Raw genomic sequence first — 17,699 nt, 5'->3', positions numbered from 1 at the left:
GCAAACTAATTTTTTAATGAAAATTATTAAATAAACTTTTATAGTAAATATGTTTTTGCAGCATTATGCTCCTCACTATGAATATACATATAAATACACATTTTCATTTTTTATTTATGTTTCTCCCCTCCTCGAACCGCCACTTTATTGTGGTGGAGGGCTTTGCGTGTCCCAATGATCCTAGGAGCTCTGTTGTCCGGGGCTTTATGCCCCTGGTAGGGCCACCCAAGGCAAACTGGTCCTAGGTGAGGGATGAGACAAAGAGCAGTTCAACAAAACTTCCATGATGAATAAAAAATTTGGACAGCGTTTTCCTTCGCCCAGACGCGGGTCACAGGGGCCCCCCTCTGGAGCCAGGCCTGGAGGTCGGGCTTACACCCATGGGACTCGGCCGGGCACAGCCCGAAGAGGCAACGTGGGTCCCCCTTCCCATGGGCTCACCACCTATGGGAGGGGCCAAGGAGGTCGGGTGCAGTGTGAGTTGGGTGGTGGCCGAAGGCGGGGACCTTGGCAGTCCGATCCTCGGCTACAGAAGCTGGCTCTTGGGACGTGGAATGTCACTTCTCTGAAGGGGAAACAGCCTGAGCTAGTGCGCGAGGTTGAGAGGTTCCGGCTAGATATAGTCGGACTCACCTCGACGCACAGCATGGACTCTGGAACCAATCTCCTTGAGAGGGGCTGGACTCTCTACCACTCTGGAGTTGCCCCCAGTGAGAGGCGCCAAGCGGGTGTGGGCATACTTATTGCCCCCCGACTTGGAGCCTGTACATTGGGGTTTACCCCAGTGGACGAGAGGGTAGCCTCCCTCCGCCTTCGGGTGGGGGGACGGGTCCTAACTGTTGTTTGTGCGTATGCACCGAACAGCAGTTCGGAGTACCCAACTTTTTTGGAGTCCCTGGAGGGGGTGCTGGAGGGCATACCTTCTGGGGACTCCCTCATACTGCTGCATACTGGGCTCACGTGGGCAATGACAGTGAGACCTGGAAGGGCGTGATTGGGAGGAATGGCCCCCCCGATCTGAACCCGAGTGGTGTTTTGTTATTGGACTTCTGTGCTCGTCACGGATTGTCCATAACAAACACCATGTTCAAGCATAGGGGTGTTCATATGTGCACTTGGCACCAGGACACCCTAGGCCTCAGTTCGATGATCGACTTTGTGGTCATGTCGTCGGACTTGCAGCCACATGTCTTGGACACTCGGGTGAAGAGAGGGGCGGAGCTGTCAACTGATCACCACCTGGTGGTGAGTTGGCTCCGATGGTGGGGGAGGATACCGGTCAGGCCTGGTAGGCCCAAACGTGTTGTGAGGGTCTGCTGGGAACGTCTGGCAGAGCCCCCTGTCAGAAGTAGCTTCAACTCCCACCTCCGGCAGAACTTCGACCATGTCCCGAGGGAGGTGGGGGACATTGAGTCCGAATGGGCCATGTTCCGTGCCTCTTTTGTTGAGGCGGCTGACCGGAGCTGTGGCCGTAAGGTAGTCGGTGCCTGTCGTGGCGGCAATCCCCGAACCTTTTGGTGGACACCAGCGGTGAGGGATGCTGTCAAGCTGAAGAAGGAGTCCTACCGGTCCCTTTTGTCCTGTGGGACTCTGGAGGCGGCTGATAGGTACCGACAGGCCAAGCGGAATGCGGCTTCGGTGGTTGCTGAGGCAAAAACATGGGAGGAGTTTGGGGAGGCCATGGAGAACGACTTTCGGACGGCTTCAAGGAGATTCTGGTCCACCGTCCGGCGTCTCAGGAGGGGGAAGCAGTGCAGTGTCAACACTGTGTATGGTGGGGATGGTGCGCTGCTGACCTCGACTCGGGACGTTGTGGGTCGGTGGGGGGAGTACTTCGAAGACCTCCTCAATACCACTAACATGCCTTCCAATGAGGAAGCAGAGCCTGGGGACTCGGAGGTGGGCTCCCCTATCTCTGGGACTGATGGTCAAAAAACTCCTTGGTGGCAGGGCCCCGGGGGTGGATGAGATACGCCCGGAGTTCCTCAAGGCTCTGGATGTTGTAGGGCTGTCTTGGTTGACACGTCTCTGCAACATCGCATGGACATCAGGGACAGTGCTTCTGGATTGGCAGACCGGGGTGGTGGTCCCCCTCTTTAAGAAGGGGGACCGGAGGGTGTGTTCCAACTACAGAGGGATCACACTCCTCAGCCTCTCTGGAAAAGTCTATTCGGGGGTTCTGGAGAGGAGGGTCCGTCGGATAGTCGAACCTCGGATTCAGGAGGAACAGTGTGGTTTTCATCCTGGTCGCCGAACAGTGGACCAACTCTACACCCTTAGCAGGATCCTGGAGGGTGCATGGGAGTTTGCCCAACCAGTCTACATGTGCTTTGTGGACTTGGAAAAGGCGTTCTACCGTGTCCCTCGGGGAATCCTGTGGGGGTGCTCTGAGAGTATGGGGTACCAGACCCCCTGATAAGAGCTGTTCGGTCCCTGTACAACCAGTGTCAGAGCTTGGTCCGCATTGCCGGCAGTAAGTCGAACCCATTTCCAGTGAGAGTTGGACTCCGCCAGGGCTGCCCTTTGTCACCGATTCTGTTCATAACTTTTATGGACAGAATTTCCAGGCGCAGCCAGGGTGTTGAGGGGGTCCGGATTGGTGGACTCAGGATCGGGTCACTGCTTTTTGCAGATGATGTTGTCCTGTTTGCTTCATCAGGCCGTGATCTTCAGCTCTCTCTGGATCGGTTCGCAGCTGAGTGTGAAGCGGCTGGGATGGGAATCAGCACCTCCAAATCCGAGACCATGGTCCTCAGCCGGAAAAGGGTGGAGTGCCCTCTCAGGGTTGGAAGCGAGATCCTGCCCCAAGTGGAGGAGTTTAAGTATCTCGGGGTCTTGTTCACGAGTGAGGGAAGAATGGAGCGTGAGATCGACAGGCGGATCGGTGTGGCGTCTGCAGTGATGCGGCCTCTGCATCGGTCTGTCGTGGTGAAAAAGGAGCTGAGCCGTAAGGCAAAGCTCTCAATTTACCAGTCAATCTATGTTCCTACCCTCACCTATGGTCATGAGCTATGGGTAGTGACCGAAAGAACGAGATCGCGAATACAAGCGGCTGAAATGAGTTTTCTCCGCAGTGTGTCTGGGCTCTCCCTTAAAGATAAGGTGAGAAGCTCTGTCATCCGGGAGGGGCACAGAGTAGAGCCGCTGCTCCTCTGCATCGAGAGGAGTCAGATGAGGTGGCTCGGGCATCTGATCAGGATGCCTCCTGGACGCCTCCCTGGTGAAGTGTTCCCGGGCACGTCCAACCGGGAGGAGGCCCCGGGGAAGACCCAGGACACGCTGGAGGGACTATGTCTCCCAGCTGGCCTGGGAATGCCTCAGGATTCTCCCGGAAGAGCTAGAAGAAGTGGCCGGTGAGAGGGAAGTCTGGGCATCTCTGCTCAAGCTGCTGCCCCCGTGACCCGACCTTGGATAAGCAGAAGAGGATGGATGGATGGATGGATATTTATGTTTCTGTGCATTGTTCTCAACTCCTTCCCTACCAGCTAAAGCACCAGCTACAGAATTTCTTAATTTAGAAATATAATCACAATAGATGTCCTCCATCTGTCTTGCTGCTGTGGAATCTAAAAGTTTGCTTACTTAACACAGTTGACAATGTAATCTGTTATTTTTGGTACCTGAAAAAAAGCGCATCTGTTATCGCTTCAGCCTGGAGCCTCCACCCTGCAGCTCCAAATTGTTGGAGTTGACTTAATTGCTAGTTGTCATTAATCGCTAGAGTCAGATGACCCTCTCACAGCCCTAATTTTAACCATTATGTGACTTGGTGGAGCTCTGAAGGTATGCAACTAGACTCTATTGGTACCCATTGAAGTCAGCTCCACCTACTTGAAGCTCCAGGGTAGAGGCTCCGGGTTGCAGAGAGGTATTCTTGAAAAAAACTCCTCCACATACAGTCCTTAACTAGCTCTGCATCCAAAAATACTTTTCTCTCTCCCTCTCTAAATGCCACATTACTCTATGGGATGCTGCAGTGGCATTCTCAATAGTGTATCCTGTTTTTAAAGATTACATTTTTTTAATTTCTGGAAGAGCTGCCCGGAGGACAGGCAATGTTAAAAGACACACAGAAAGCTCTAAAGTATTTTTTGGTATTGCTGACCTAAAGTATTGCCATTGTCATTTTGTAAATTAAACACAGAGGTTTTTAATTTGCATGTGTTGATAAAATGAAGGCATTGTCATGTATTCAGTTTGAAGTATAAAATGTGTTTTTATCATCATACCTTTTACATTTAACAATCATTTTGGGCAAATGCACATGTTGGCAGAATACAAGCAGGGTGAACGCAATAGACCTACATGCCAAGTATCATTTTTTTTTATTTTTTAACTCCACCAGATAGAGTGGTCTGTGCATGTTTTTTCTTGGTATTGATAACTAAGTGTAACTGAAAACAAGTTCTGCTCCAATCTGAAGGTGTTTTAACTACAATGTGAGATCATGTGGCAGACCACCAGTTCAGTATCGCTGTAACAGCTGCACACTAGAAGATGCTAGTTGTGCTTCACTTCACTCCTGGTGTATTAGAAAAGCTCCTTCGTGAACTGAGACTTAAAAACTACATAACATAGATATTGTAGCATATTGTATAATTAATTTATTTATTTGCTTGTTTGTTTATTTGTTTTCGGTTACTGTTAATTTGTATGTTAGAGAAAATGTAAAACTCAGTGCAACAATGCTGAAGCTGGAGGACAGTCTTTGGCAAGTCAGCATCCCAGACACTTGAAAAGTTCAAATAGTATTCGCAGAGGAATTGCTTTGGAAGCCTTTGAATTGTTAGACTTCTGGTCCATCGATTCATTGTGGTGGGGAGTAGGAACTTACTCAACTAGGAGAAGGCTGGAATACAACTGGGATGGGACATCAATTCAACACAAGGTACGCTCAACACATTTAGAACTGACAGTGTGATATTATTCAACCGTGGAGGAAAGCATATTTTTATTATTTTATTCCTGCCTCACAACACCAAGGTCTTCATGGAGCATGTTCTCCCCGTGTGTTTAGGGATTTATTGATAGCAGTGAATTTATCCACTTAAAATGTTGTCCTCATTTCTTTTATGTCAGTATTTGCTTTAAAATTTTTAAAATCCAATAACTGGTTTGTGATGCCTGACTCTGTTTCTCACTGCCTTTTTCATTTTCTTACTAATTTTTTTTATTATGTGTGCACAACACACCACCTGAAGTAACACTAAATGTTGATTGGCCCTGTGGACTCAGCTCATTCAAAACCTAAAGCTATTATAAAAAATGCATTTCAGTGTGATCAGTTCATTTCAGACTTTTTATTATGTATACAAAGTACAATAAAACTCTTTTTATGCTCACTTTTCACCACCATATTACCAATCGGCATAAGTCTCCTACCACAGGCTGTTTAAAATTACAGCAGAGAATATAATGGATGAAAAGTAGACATCATTTAGAAAAAAATAATCATAATTTAAGTGTGCATTGATCTATTGTTACAAGCCATGGATGAACATACCCAGCAAAGAAACAGAAGTGCAGAGACCTTAATACACCACCTGGAGCTTCCTAAATTTGATGAATTGGGAAAGGGGGGATTAGGGTCACAACTCTGCATATGATGCCCAGTGCAAAAATAGTGCCAAGAATCTGTGGTAAAATGTATTACTTGCAGATTACTTTTGTTGTCACAACCATGCCTCAGAAATGTGGAAGGCACATTTTCTTAAATCAAATCCTTTGCTTCTTCAAAGTGGATGTATTTGGTAAGTTTTAAGACTTTTGTTTTCATGTTTGACCCCAGTGTCCTTTACCTGAATTATAAAGCACAAAAGCAGGCTAGCTATTGTTTTTTAATTTATGAAAATGTTTCACTTTAAAACAAGATTTAGTGTGACAATTTAATATATACTGTAAATGTGAAGAAATAACTTACCGCCAGTGGCGTTGTCAGTTGGGGGGCTTTAGCCCCTGATCTATGAGAGTCCCACCCTCCCTATCTTTTCAATGCATTTATGACTATAGCCTCCGATCTTCTATAGACTAGCCCTGTTTTCTCCCGTTTACCATTCTGATAATGGCCACCGATAGTGAAAAACACCCACAAGGGGGAACCCCCTCCCCCCCAGACTCCAAGGGTTGAGGTTGTCAGGGAGTTGTGGCCAAACTCCCAATGAGTGCTAAAGCAAGCTGGCAATTCTAATGCTTACCCTCTCAGTTTATCGCAGCAGTGCAGTTTCATAGTATTTACTAGAATGTGCTTATTAGCTCATGTGTGGGTGACACTCTAGCCTTTGCAGGTGACGGATCTCGGGTAACAAGATTCAAGCTGAACAGGAGAGCAGTGCATTCTGGGGAAGCTGAAAGGTAAAGCAGGATTTTCACTTGTTTGCTTAGTTAGAAAGTACAGCTTTGGATTCCCATGGAAAATAGCCTTGAGCTTGCGAAAATGATTCAATAACATTCTCTGTGTGTTTTTGAGAAACTGAAATGTCACGGCGTGCTCTGGTAACAGAAATGAAAGGCCCGCTGCTACATGTGTGCGAGAAGGGCTGGGAGTGTGGCCCCCTTTTAATTAGACATTTGACAAAAAGTGTTCTCTTAGTTCAATTGCTAATATTTTTATGAAATTTCTGAAAGGAGCTTAGGTCAGTTGTAAAAGTGGACATTTGCAAGATGCCTCTTAGTTTAAACATTTTGTATGAAGCTGTCTGTCTTTTACTGCTACAGACGTTTTCAGGGAGTATTTTCTCTAGTAAGAAATTTTTTTCTTTTCATTTTTTTTCTTGATTACTGGTATATAACCTGTAACTAAGGAACTGGACCATCTGGGAATTGTCATCTGGGGCTAAATTAAGATTGCATGAACCCACCTAGGTTGTATAATTATTTGTATTCCCTATATTTGCTGTTAATTGTTTTGATATATAAATATATTTATAGTCAGCATGTATTTTTGTTACTAGCATTGCTGTGAAGTATAGATTTTCCATTTCTTGCCTAGCTGAGGTCTCTTATGGACTCAAGAGGATGCTCTTGTGAAGCAATCTATAGGTGGTAAACTGGGCTAAAGTAAAGCTTTGAAAGTAAAGATGGTCCCAGTGCCTTAGAGGTCCCTAAGGTTGAATACATGGGGCACAATATGGACAATGAGACAGGTAAGAGGTTACTGGTCACAGTGGTAGAGCTGGTTTTGACATTTCTTCCTGTGCTACAGAAAAGAATCTAAAAGGTTATATTGATACTAGAGATGTCACGGGAACCAATACTTTGGTACCAAATCAATGCCAAAATTCTGGAAATGTAAAGGTACCAGCTTTTTTACAGCGTCAGTAGTACTGAGTGAATGTCCGTACTGCACACGTGTGGCCGTGTGTGTACATAGATAAATTACTTCAGAAGGCACAATAATATGCAAGTCAAAGCTACATTTGAACATGGCTGACAGTAGTGAGTGAATGTGCAGCACTGCATTAACACACATCTAAATTAAAAACATCATATCTGGAAATGCTTTGTGTTAGAGGGTACAGAATTTCAGTTCACGATTGCATGAATAGTGCTAATTGATATATTAAAAAAAGGCAAAACACACACAAATAGGCTTTTGGTATTGTCACTTTTATAACATTATGGAGTTGCATTCAAAATAGATTTGTGTGCTTTGGGGGCTTACAGTCATGTCACTGATCAGATGTGAGTTGTAATCGTTTAACTTGTAGTGTCACAAATTTACAGTGGATGAAATGATGGCGAGATGAATCGCTTTTGACTAAAGTCTCCTACACCATTCCTAAATAGGAACAAAGGGGCTTTGCATTTTTCGATTGCATTGAGCACAGATCTACCGATGTCTGTCTATCCATTTTCTAACTGGTTTATCCAGGCCAAGGTGGCGGGTATCATCCACTGCTATGCATGGGACTGTGTGTGCTGACATCTGTAGCGTATGAAAATTGAGGCATGTTCCTAGTGAAATGGCTCTTTGGCTTGTCTACATGGTGATGAAATGAGACCCTCCACTCATTAATACCAAAATAAAATGAATTTTGTGCTTTAGGTGCGTTGCAGGGACATGCCAGTTAGCAGGACAGACAAAATGGCATACTTCATTGCCAAATACAAAACTGTAAAAGCTAAACTTCTGCCATCCGTTTGTTTTTGAAGCCATTCGTGAAACAAACATAATGAAAGCGCACATGTCATGGTGAATGTTCTGCAGTCTACTACTTACACTGCAGATAATATAAGTTAATGTTCTAATTCTGGACTTGTACACATTCGAAGCAGTAGCAAAGTCCGACTACTCCTTTAAGAAACTTTGAAAAGAGCACAACAAATGCAGTTTTACAAAAGTTCTGCATTAAACTGACCCAGGAAGTCTTAAAGTTGGGATAAAAGCAAAAAAATGGGAGAGATTTGGAAAATGAAAGCACCAGGAGTTTGTAACATTAAAAGACTGAATTAACTTGACTTATCTGTTAAATATTACTTTATAATATTTTTTTAACCAGCCAATGATGCAAATGTAAATCTCACATCAAATGTTAAATGCCTAACAGAGAGATTCTCTGATAGAGCAGATTTTAAATGCTTGTTGTTAGAAGGAAAGGTTTAAAGAGTTTCTGTAAATGAAAACATCCTGAATTATTGTGGAATTCACTAATTCTATTGAATAGATCAGGGGTCTCCAATCACATTCCTTGAGGGCCGCAGTGGCTGCAGGTTTTTGCTCCAACCCAATTGCTTAATAAGAAGCACTAATTGCTCAAGTAACACTTCTGCTTCACTTTAGTTGTCTCGCTCATTAAGATTTTGAATGCTTATTGCTTATTTTCGTCTTAAACAGCTGTATTCATTCAGTTTTTAATGGATCCTAATTAGCAATAACATGCGAATGACAAAAGAGACCAGCATTTCTCCATTTGGCTTGTTACCATTTACGCCAGTGTGTATTTATCTTGCATTATTTGGTTTAATTAAATACTTGGAAGGAAAGTAAAGAGAAAAAAGTGAATGATTGAGAATTGCTCGTCCATTTTAGCCTTCAAATCATTTGGATGATATCCTTAGATAGGGGAAGAAAGTCTAGGATATGAGAATGACCTGACATAGCAGAGTTAAAGCACTAACAAGCCATGAAATTAAATTATTGGCAGAATTGCTTTCTAATTAAGCAACCGGGTTAGAACAAAAACCTGCAGCCACTGCGGCCCTTCAGGACTGTGATTGGAGACCCCTGGAATAGATAATAACATTTGAACTTTTTACTTTTAGCATTGATCTTAAGTGGTATTTTTGGAGAAAATGTCTGAGAATACATTTGGAATGTGTCCATGTAGTAGTAGGGTATTGTGCCGTGTTAGCCATTATGGATGCAATGAGCAGTTAAGCAAAATTACCCTTTTCATTGGCTAACAAAAAAGAATTTAGTTAGCCAGTAGAAGGTGTCATTTTGCTTGACTTCTCATTGAATGTGCCCATAGTAAGATAAATCAGACAGTCCATTATGATGTCATCCTTTATAAACCCTGTGCTAAAATCTCTCTTTTGTTGTAACACTGGTGGGATGTCCATGTTTATCACACAGTAAATTCGAGCCCTGCCCTTAATTCTGATATTCATGAATGCCAATCCTCCATTATACTTAAAAGATAGCTGGGTAGCTACTTGATGGATAACTCACAATGTTTGAGCTGCTGTTACTGTTAGTTTTTTATGTTTTATATTCTACTAGAGATGAAGTGTCACTTGAATAATGGAGGTACTTTTAATAAAAAGACGGTGAAAGGGAATTCTGTTTTTGCTGTGGGTATTAGTGTTGAATACAAAAAGTAGTGACATCCCTAGCTGTTCCCTTTCATGGTCGGTGTGTAGCACAGGTGATCTCATAACTCAATAAAGCCGCTCAAGTTGCACATTTCTGCTTTGGTCTTGAGCATCAGAGGGTACTCCGAGCACTGACATGCAGTCCCCCACCTCTGACTCACGCTGTTATTCTAAGCAAGTCAGTTGCCCTGCTTGTGGCCCACTTGTTAAACACATTGGTACATGAACAGCTGTACTCTGGTGCTGTCCTTTTGGAGCATTTGGAGCAGGGGTAGGCCAACTTATAAATAAAATGCAATATTCTTATGAAGATCATATTAATTTTTTATCACAGTTCATTAAGGAGCCCACAAAGTTTTCTCAGTGAATTAATTTTTTGCAGTATCCTTCAGTAAAATATAGAAATAACACAAACCATCATTTTATTTTTTCTTGTTTATTGAAGTATGAGAAAAAAGGTCATTTTGCATTTTGTCTTACAGTTTTTGGAATCTTTCTGTTATGTGCACAAAGGTTTGAAATAAATTAGATACAACTAAACAGAACCTTCTCATTCTCAAGCATGTAAGTTAAGGCCAGTTCTGTATAACAAATTACCAAATAAATCATTACATGTGTATCAAGATTAACAAACACTTGTTGGTTTAGGATTGCTAGAAAAAAAATAAAATAAAAAGTATTTCCTAACACATAACAGATTGATTGATATCACAGTTCATGAAGCCAAATCCAAGTCACTGGAGTCAAATGCCGACCTGTAACAGTTTAATTAACAAAAATAATATGCAAAAAAAGGCACTGTAAAAGCATATTTGTTAAAATAAGGAAAATAAATTAGTAATTACATTATGTACTGTGTGTTACTTCAGTTTTATGAACTGTTTGGTTAAATGTAAAAATTCAAGTTCATCTGAATCTTTGCAACATCCACGGTATGTAAAAGTTTGCAGTTCTGAGATTATTGTACTGCTTTCACCAGCCTGGTAATCTTCTGGATTTATTTTGGGGGGGAACGGGGGGGGGGGGGGTCTTAAGATGGCTTTGTAAACACAGTACACAGTTCATAGCAGATCATTAGAAAACTAATATGCACCGTTGTCTCTTTTGGTACACTCGGTACGTCTAGCAAATTGTGCTTCAAGACAGCTTTCCTGCAATCTTTTCTTATGCATCAACTACGGCCCACTATATCTTGGAATCTGTACTCTCATACATATGATAATAAAAGTATAGACATTCTACATGTCATTAACTGTCACTTTGCAAAGCTGCTGTGTAACACACATGAATATTTTAAGAACAGAAAGTTTGGTAATTAAAAGGGGAGATTATACCAGTTTGGCAGAGTCCTTTTCAAAACAATTCAAAGCATTTCACCTCAGTTAAGACTGCAGTAAGTTCCTCTTGAAGGCTGTGTAACAAATTCAAAAGTTTTGTACTAAAAAAGCATGTTTCTCGAGGACGATTTGAAAGTGCTGTGTTATATGCAACTCTGATTTACAAAAATATACAGAAATGAACATTCAAAAGAAATATAACCATTGACAGATCAATAATGACCTAATGCATTTTGTTTGTAGCAGCCATATTATTTGAATATTTGTTTTCCTCGATCCTTTGCTAATAGCAGCTGGACTTAAGGTATTTATAAGTGTAAACATCATTTATTACCCAGCTACGGTCATCGCCCAAGTTCTTTAGAGTTGGATGCGGCCAATCATGAGCATTGGTTTACGTTAGTCCAATTATTCGATCTGGCATATTCCTGTTGCGTTAGCAAAATATTTACTGTCGTGTAGAGTTTCCGTGTGCCATTGCTTATTGGAAGGGCTCAATCTGTGTATAATACTTTTATTTGAAAACATGCACTTTACATGCAGCTAAGAGAATATGGGCTCATACAACTGCCTTTCTTATTCTTTCAGATTCTTGCACATTTTTCTGATTTCAAAGAATTTATTCTTTTTCTGTTTTCTTTTCAGAATTATGCATGCAATGATATGTATGAGTAAAGGAAGTCTGCAAAGAAAACCTGTGTGTATTTAGTAGGACATGTGGCAGGCTGAGGGAATCCGAAGTGTCCCTGTCTCTGCCAGTACTCTGAGATGATCTTCCAGTTCCAGTCTGTGTGGAGAGTATTGTTTCTATGGTGGGTTAGGAAAGAAACTCAAAACTCTCAGCTTCTTTTTCTGTGTCCAGTTCCTTGTCTGATATGAACAGCTTGGACCCTTTCCAGTCTGGGTAGAGTTCCTGACTTCCTCTAGATCCATTTGACTCACTACTTGAGAGCTGTGTGTTTAGCTCCTCTGTCGACTGCATTAGGTTTTGCACAGAGAGAGACTTTTCTAGCTCCCTGTCATTCACGGGGGACATGGAAACCAATGCATCCTTTTCCAGTCCAAGGTGTCTTCTCCATGAACCTTCCTCTTTTGCATTTGGTTTTCCAACCTGTCCACTATCTGTTGAAGCAACAAGGCAAGAGGTGACATCATCAACACTCTCTTGTGTTGTGACGGGAATAATATTTACAGACCTATTGTTATGATTGAGTGATGTCAGAGAGGGGATCTGTAAAGTAGTTGGAGCTGCTGGCTTAGATGGCTGAGTTATTTGGCTTGATAAATTATTGGGAGTGGAGACAGGGGCAGCCCCTTCATTCTGGTTCAACTGCACCTGTGTGGGAAATCCATGCATAGTTGGTGAAAAAGAGTAATAAGCTGTATTGTTCAGCTCATTTGGTGACAGAATTCGCTGCAGACCTCTTGGTAGGTTTGCACTGGCAGATCGAGACACACATCCGCTGAGCTGAGCTGAATTTGGCATCTCCTTACTGTCTACAGAGCTTTGATAGTCAGATGTCTGGTCAAACTCAAATAGAGGTGTCTGCAGAGAGGCCAGCGTGAAAGCAGAAGCTGACCCTTTTCTTAAGACTTGTCTGTAAATTTCCAGGAGCGAGTCCAACTTGGTTTCAATAGATTGTACCTGCAGTGTATGACAAAAAGACAAAAAGGTTCAGGTTGTTGACTTTATAAAGCAAACATTTGTGAAGATAGGAGGAGGGTTAGGGCAGCCAGTTTTCTATTTTACATAATTTAAACTTACATTTGTCCAGGTATAGAATAAGTTCAATTTGAGAGCTAAGTCAATATAATGAATTAACTCTGTATGGATTTTTTCTTAATACAGACTATTTAGGATAGTGTGAAAAAGAAAAAAAAAAAGCATGTGTAGGACAGACTGGCATTGCCCATTTTGCTTTGCTTTGGCACACAAGTTCTTTGCTTAAGAATGACCAATCACAAGCAGACATCCAGAGATGTCTCCATGATGCACCATTTAAACACTTGATCAGTAAACAAAATGACATAACAATTGGCAACCATAATGGACAAACCTTTGTACCAATTTTCAAACAAAACGTTGGACTTGTGTGCTCCCAGGAAGCTAGTGGCAAAACCTCCATTGCTTCCTTTATAACTCATTGCAAGCACTAGATCTGGGCTCTCTCTATGCTCATTGCTGTCTTCCTGGTTGTAACTCTCCTCCACTGGAAGGCCCCTGTTGGCTAGGGTGTGGCTGCAACAACTGCTGGAGCCATCCCTTTTACTCCAAAGGACAACTTGGTGCCGGACTGTAAGAGTGGAAGAGCATCTCTAATAGATCTGGGTGAGGATGCCACAAGTTCAAACCTTGCTAAAGTAAAGTAAGGTGTGCAAGCAAGAGGAACCTACGTAAAGCCACATGTTCATCTGCTAAAGACAGGAGTTGACTAATCACCGACTACCCAGCAGATGTAATTCTAGCAAATGAGGGCCACTGTGTATGAAACATCAAGGAAAACTTCAGTACCGTTGCAACCAAAATGTGTGAACAAAATGAAGAAGAAGAATTCCTTAACAAAGAAAGAAAAGGCCTGCTGAACATCCTTCCACATGTGCCAGGAAAAGCCCATCCAGAAGGAATGGAACAAAGCATTGCCTACTCCCGAAGTCAATAGGAACCAAACCATTAGTACAACCACTTTGAACTAATTTAACTAACAGTAGTTATGATAAAGCCAGCTAATGTATTGTGGTTATTGGCATCACTGTAATCGATAAGTAGGGATGCACCAATACCGAAACGGGTATCTGGTATCGGCCTCGATACCACATTTTCTAAAGTACTCGTACTCGTTAAAAGTCCCCCGATACCGGGGACCGATACCACGGTCTGAGAAATGTCTATGTTTGAGCGGCGTGTAAGGGGTTAATCACAGACGCCGAGTGCCAGGCCCCGGCTGCAGCTCAGAGCGGGGAGAAGGCAAGGTGAGGCGAGACATGTCAGCCGTGTGGAACTATTTCAAAGTGAATGAAGACGACAAAACAAAGGCGGACTGCAAATTGTGCTCAGCGAAATTGTCCAGAGGAGGCTCAAAATGTAGCGCATTTAACACAAGTAATTTAATCAAGCACCTAAAATCCCAACACGACACCGAGTACAAAGAGTTTACCCACGCTTCTAAACCAACACAACCCACGCTGCAGCAAACTCTTGCAAGACGAGAGAAAATGTCCAGAGACAATCCACGTGCTGTGAAAATAACACAGGCAATTATCGAGTACATTGCATTGAGTGACCAGCCACTCTCGGAGGTAGAAAATGTGGGATTCCTGCGTCTCCTCCATGTTCTGGAGCCCAGATATGATATCCCAAGCCGCCGCCGCCGCTACATGACTGACACGGAGCTGCCTAAACTACACGACTCCGTGAAAAAACATATCCACAGCCTACTGCAAGCCTCCTCTGCGTTTAGTTTCACCACGGATATTTGGACAAGCAGTGTTAGCCCCGTGTCGCTAATTAGCCTAACCTCCCAGTGGATAGACGAGAGTTTCTTGTTTTTTTTGTTAAATTATATGACTAAAGCTGTTACCTGTAAATTTAAATCATGTTTTTATTAAGTACTCGGTATCGGCGAGTACTGAAATGCAAGTACTCGTACTCGTTTTCCAAAAAAGTGGTATCGGTGCATCCCTATTGATAAGTAATAACCTGTGTGAAGAATGTTTTTAGCTGATACATATCTCTCTTCCTAAATTCAGCAGGAAAGCTGAAAGCAGAATCTTTCACACCCACACATACAGAGGAGCTGTGTGTTTTGGGGGAGTACACCAATGCAAACAAGCTGTGAGCAAATCAACACTACCTTCACAGTTAATTGAAAGAATAGAATTCATAAGTTATGTGATGAAAAGGTCAAACTATGCTAGCGCAGATTCATGTTTTATGTTGTCATTGTCCTTTGTCTGTATATATTTGCATATAGCCAGCTTCCGCTATCCTTATGTTATGAATAAATTGTATAATCTGGTTTATTTCAGTAAGCGTGTTTGGGTTACTTGTTAAAAATACTTTTATCATCACAACTGACCCACATACAGAGAGAGTGAAAGATATTTAATGTGCACTTTCACCAATTTATGAACTTTATTTATAAATTGTATACATCTCTTCATAGTTCTGGTGTCTGGAAGTTGAAACAGAACTCTCTCTTACACTCCTCACATGTATTAGAACTACTTTGTAAACAGCTAATAATAGATAAGAGCAGAAATTTGAAACAGAAAAAATTCTGTACATTTTGACCTATTAAAAGAAAGCTCAGTCTCTAATTTCTATTTGCTTATTTTGGCCATTGAAAGGCAATCTATATTATTGGCCAGGGCTGTGAGAATTTGATTGCTTGATAGATAAAGTGCATGATGCTGTAACATACAAATCACCTCTTTATCATCAGTCATCAAGATGATAAAAATGAAGGCAAAATGTCTGAGATGAATTAAGTTTCGTGTAACCTGCTGGCTGTTTTGTTTATTGGAAGATTGCTTATCTCTTAAAGAGGTTTTTTATAGTCTGCAGTCCACTTCTTCATAATACTTTTGGAAATTAGTTTTCAATTGTACAGCATGATAATGCTTTTATTTAACATAGTTTAAAGAATAAATATAAATCAAACATGAGATGATCTATAGCAATGTGAAAGACATCAAAAATAAGGAACTTCAGTTATGGCTTATCATACTACCCTGAGACAGGAAGTGGTCAACATGAATCTAATTTTGATACACATTTAGCAACACTTTTTTCAGTAGCTTGTGATTAATTTTATTAAAATTTAAACTTCACTTTCATGAATGGTGGTACATAGAGTTCTGATTAAAATGCATAATATACTTATATTGTATTATACAGGGTGGCCCAGGGAAACAGGAAATTTTCAATTGACATTCAATGCACGAATAAACATATTACAAAATAAATTTAATGATGAAATATATTGTACAGGAAATGCAATTAATGATTGTAATCAATATTCATTCAATATTCATTTTATGTTTTGAAAAAAACATCATGAAGGTGTTGTCCATTTCGCCGTACACATTCTGACAGCCACATGTCAGATTCTGTTGTGGAAATTCTGCATTGCTTGATGTAATATGTCAAGAGGAATGCCAGCGATTTTCTCTTCAATCCTCCTTTTTAGTTCAGCAATGGCTGCAGGACGTGTGCGGTACACTTGGCTTTTAAGATGTCACCACAGGAAAAAAATCACAAACAGTGGAGGCCATGGAATGTCACTGTTGCGTGAAAAGATGCTCCTTCCAAACAATCATCGAACAGCTTCAATATTCTCTGGTGTGTGGGCCGTCCAAACACCACCTAGGGACATCCTTTTTAAGGCTGAACCGGTTTCTACGAAATTACGCACCCATTTTGTAATTGCATGAGCAGACAGGACACGATCATGATGTCCTAACTGGTAATGATGCAGAAATTCCCTTTGCACAGCAGTCACGCTATCACCATTATATTATACTAGCCATGTGCGCCCAACTACGTTGCACGTGTTAAAGTTGTCTGTGAAGGGCTCCCTGTTTAAACGCGGCTGCCAGTTGTGAACTGGGCCATTCGTCACACAGCATTATGATTTTTTATAAGGAAAACAAAATTACAAAACAAAACCCTTGGACATTGATTCGATAGGAACGGCCTACTCGAAATCACTGTCCGAATAGTAATCATGTGGTGGTGGAAGAGCATTTCTGCTTCTCTCCGTTCACAGTCCGTCTCATTTTCATGACGTTGTCGTTTCCTCTCACGATCTCTTCTCAGCCTTTCTCCAATCTCGCAGGTTGCTTTGTGGCAATCCAAAGAGTAAGGAAGAACCAATGCTTCTTTCTTGAACTCCAAACGCCGACTGATGGAAAATCACAGAAGTGTGTCTGACTTATATACACTGACTGCCGACTCCAAGAAGTGGGTGAACATTCGATTTGGACGAAGTGCTGCCAATGACGGTTGATAGAAACACAAAAAACCACAGTCTCGACAACGAAGCAGGTGTCGACACCAGATCTAAACAGAAAGCATGGTGTCGACGCCAGATCTAAACACAAAGAGTGGTATCAACAGTGTTTGTAAACAAAAGTAACAACCAAGGTGTTGTGTATTCAGCCAGTACAAACAGCACGTAGTCTCCTTTAGTTCAATCCTCTTTAATCACCACACTCCAACCTCATCCAATGATCCTCCCCTTCACTTCCTCTCATCCTCCATCACTACTGCCCTCTACTGAACACAGCAGGAACACCACACAAGGCAGTTAATTCGTGGACAAACAAAGATCAAGATCCAAATGAAGATTATATATAAAGATTATATTATTTTATATATTTTTCATAATGTATACTTATACTTTACCTGCTTTTCCACTTTGCAGACACGTCCAAGCATGCTGAGGTCTTCAACTGCTTCATTCTCTGTGGGAATTTTTTCTCTGTTTTTTTTATCAGCTGGGATTTGCCCTTTGCCAAGGATTTGATCCACCCTGGAGGACAAATTGA

General features: G+C 42.0%; 2 protein-coding genes across 5 annotated transcripts in view; one reads left to right on the top strand and one right to left on the bottom strand.

Annotated features, from left to right (window-relative positions):
* LOC127525979 (uncharacterized) overlaps positions 1 to 3,442 on the top strand; it is a 340,677-nt gene extending 337,235 nt beyond the window's left edge. Inside the window, exon 2 of the mRNA XM_051919610.1 lies at positions 3,361 to 3,442. The gene's annotated coding sequence lies outside the window, so the exon portion shown is untranslated. The remainder of the gene's footprint in view (positions 1 to 3,360) is intronic.
* A 6,791-nt stretch (positions 3,443 to 10,233) lies between these two features.
* The window catches only part of kcnq5a (potassium voltage-gated channel, KQT-like subfamily, member 5a), a 587,467-nt gene continuing 580,001 nt past the window's right edge, over positions 10,234 to 17,699 (bottom strand). For all 4 annotated transcript variants that reach the window (XM_051919603.1, XM_051919604.1, XM_028820254.2 and 1 more), the window contains 2 exons: positions 17,557 to 17,683; positions 10,234 to 12,795 (listed from right to left, as the gene is read on the bottom strand). In XM_051919603.1, coding sequence (XP_051775563.1) covers positions 11,968 to 12,795; positions 17,557 to 17,683 — 955 coding nt within the window. In that variant the 3' untranslated portion in view covers positions 10,234 to 11,967. The remainder of the gene's footprint in view (positions 12,796 to 17,556; positions 17,684 to 17,699) is intronic.

The sequence above is a fragment of the Erpetoichthys calabaricus genome, chromosome 15 (genome assembly GCF_900747795.2).
Source record: "Erpetoichthys calabaricus chromosome 15, fErpCal1.3, whole genome shotgun sequence".
NCBI lineage: Eukaryota > Metazoa > Chordata > Cladistia > Polypteriformes > Polypteridae > Erpetoichthys > Erpetoichthys calabaricus.
Note: the sequence above shows the minus strand (reverse complement) of the source record. Positions and strands in the feature narration are given on the sequence as shown.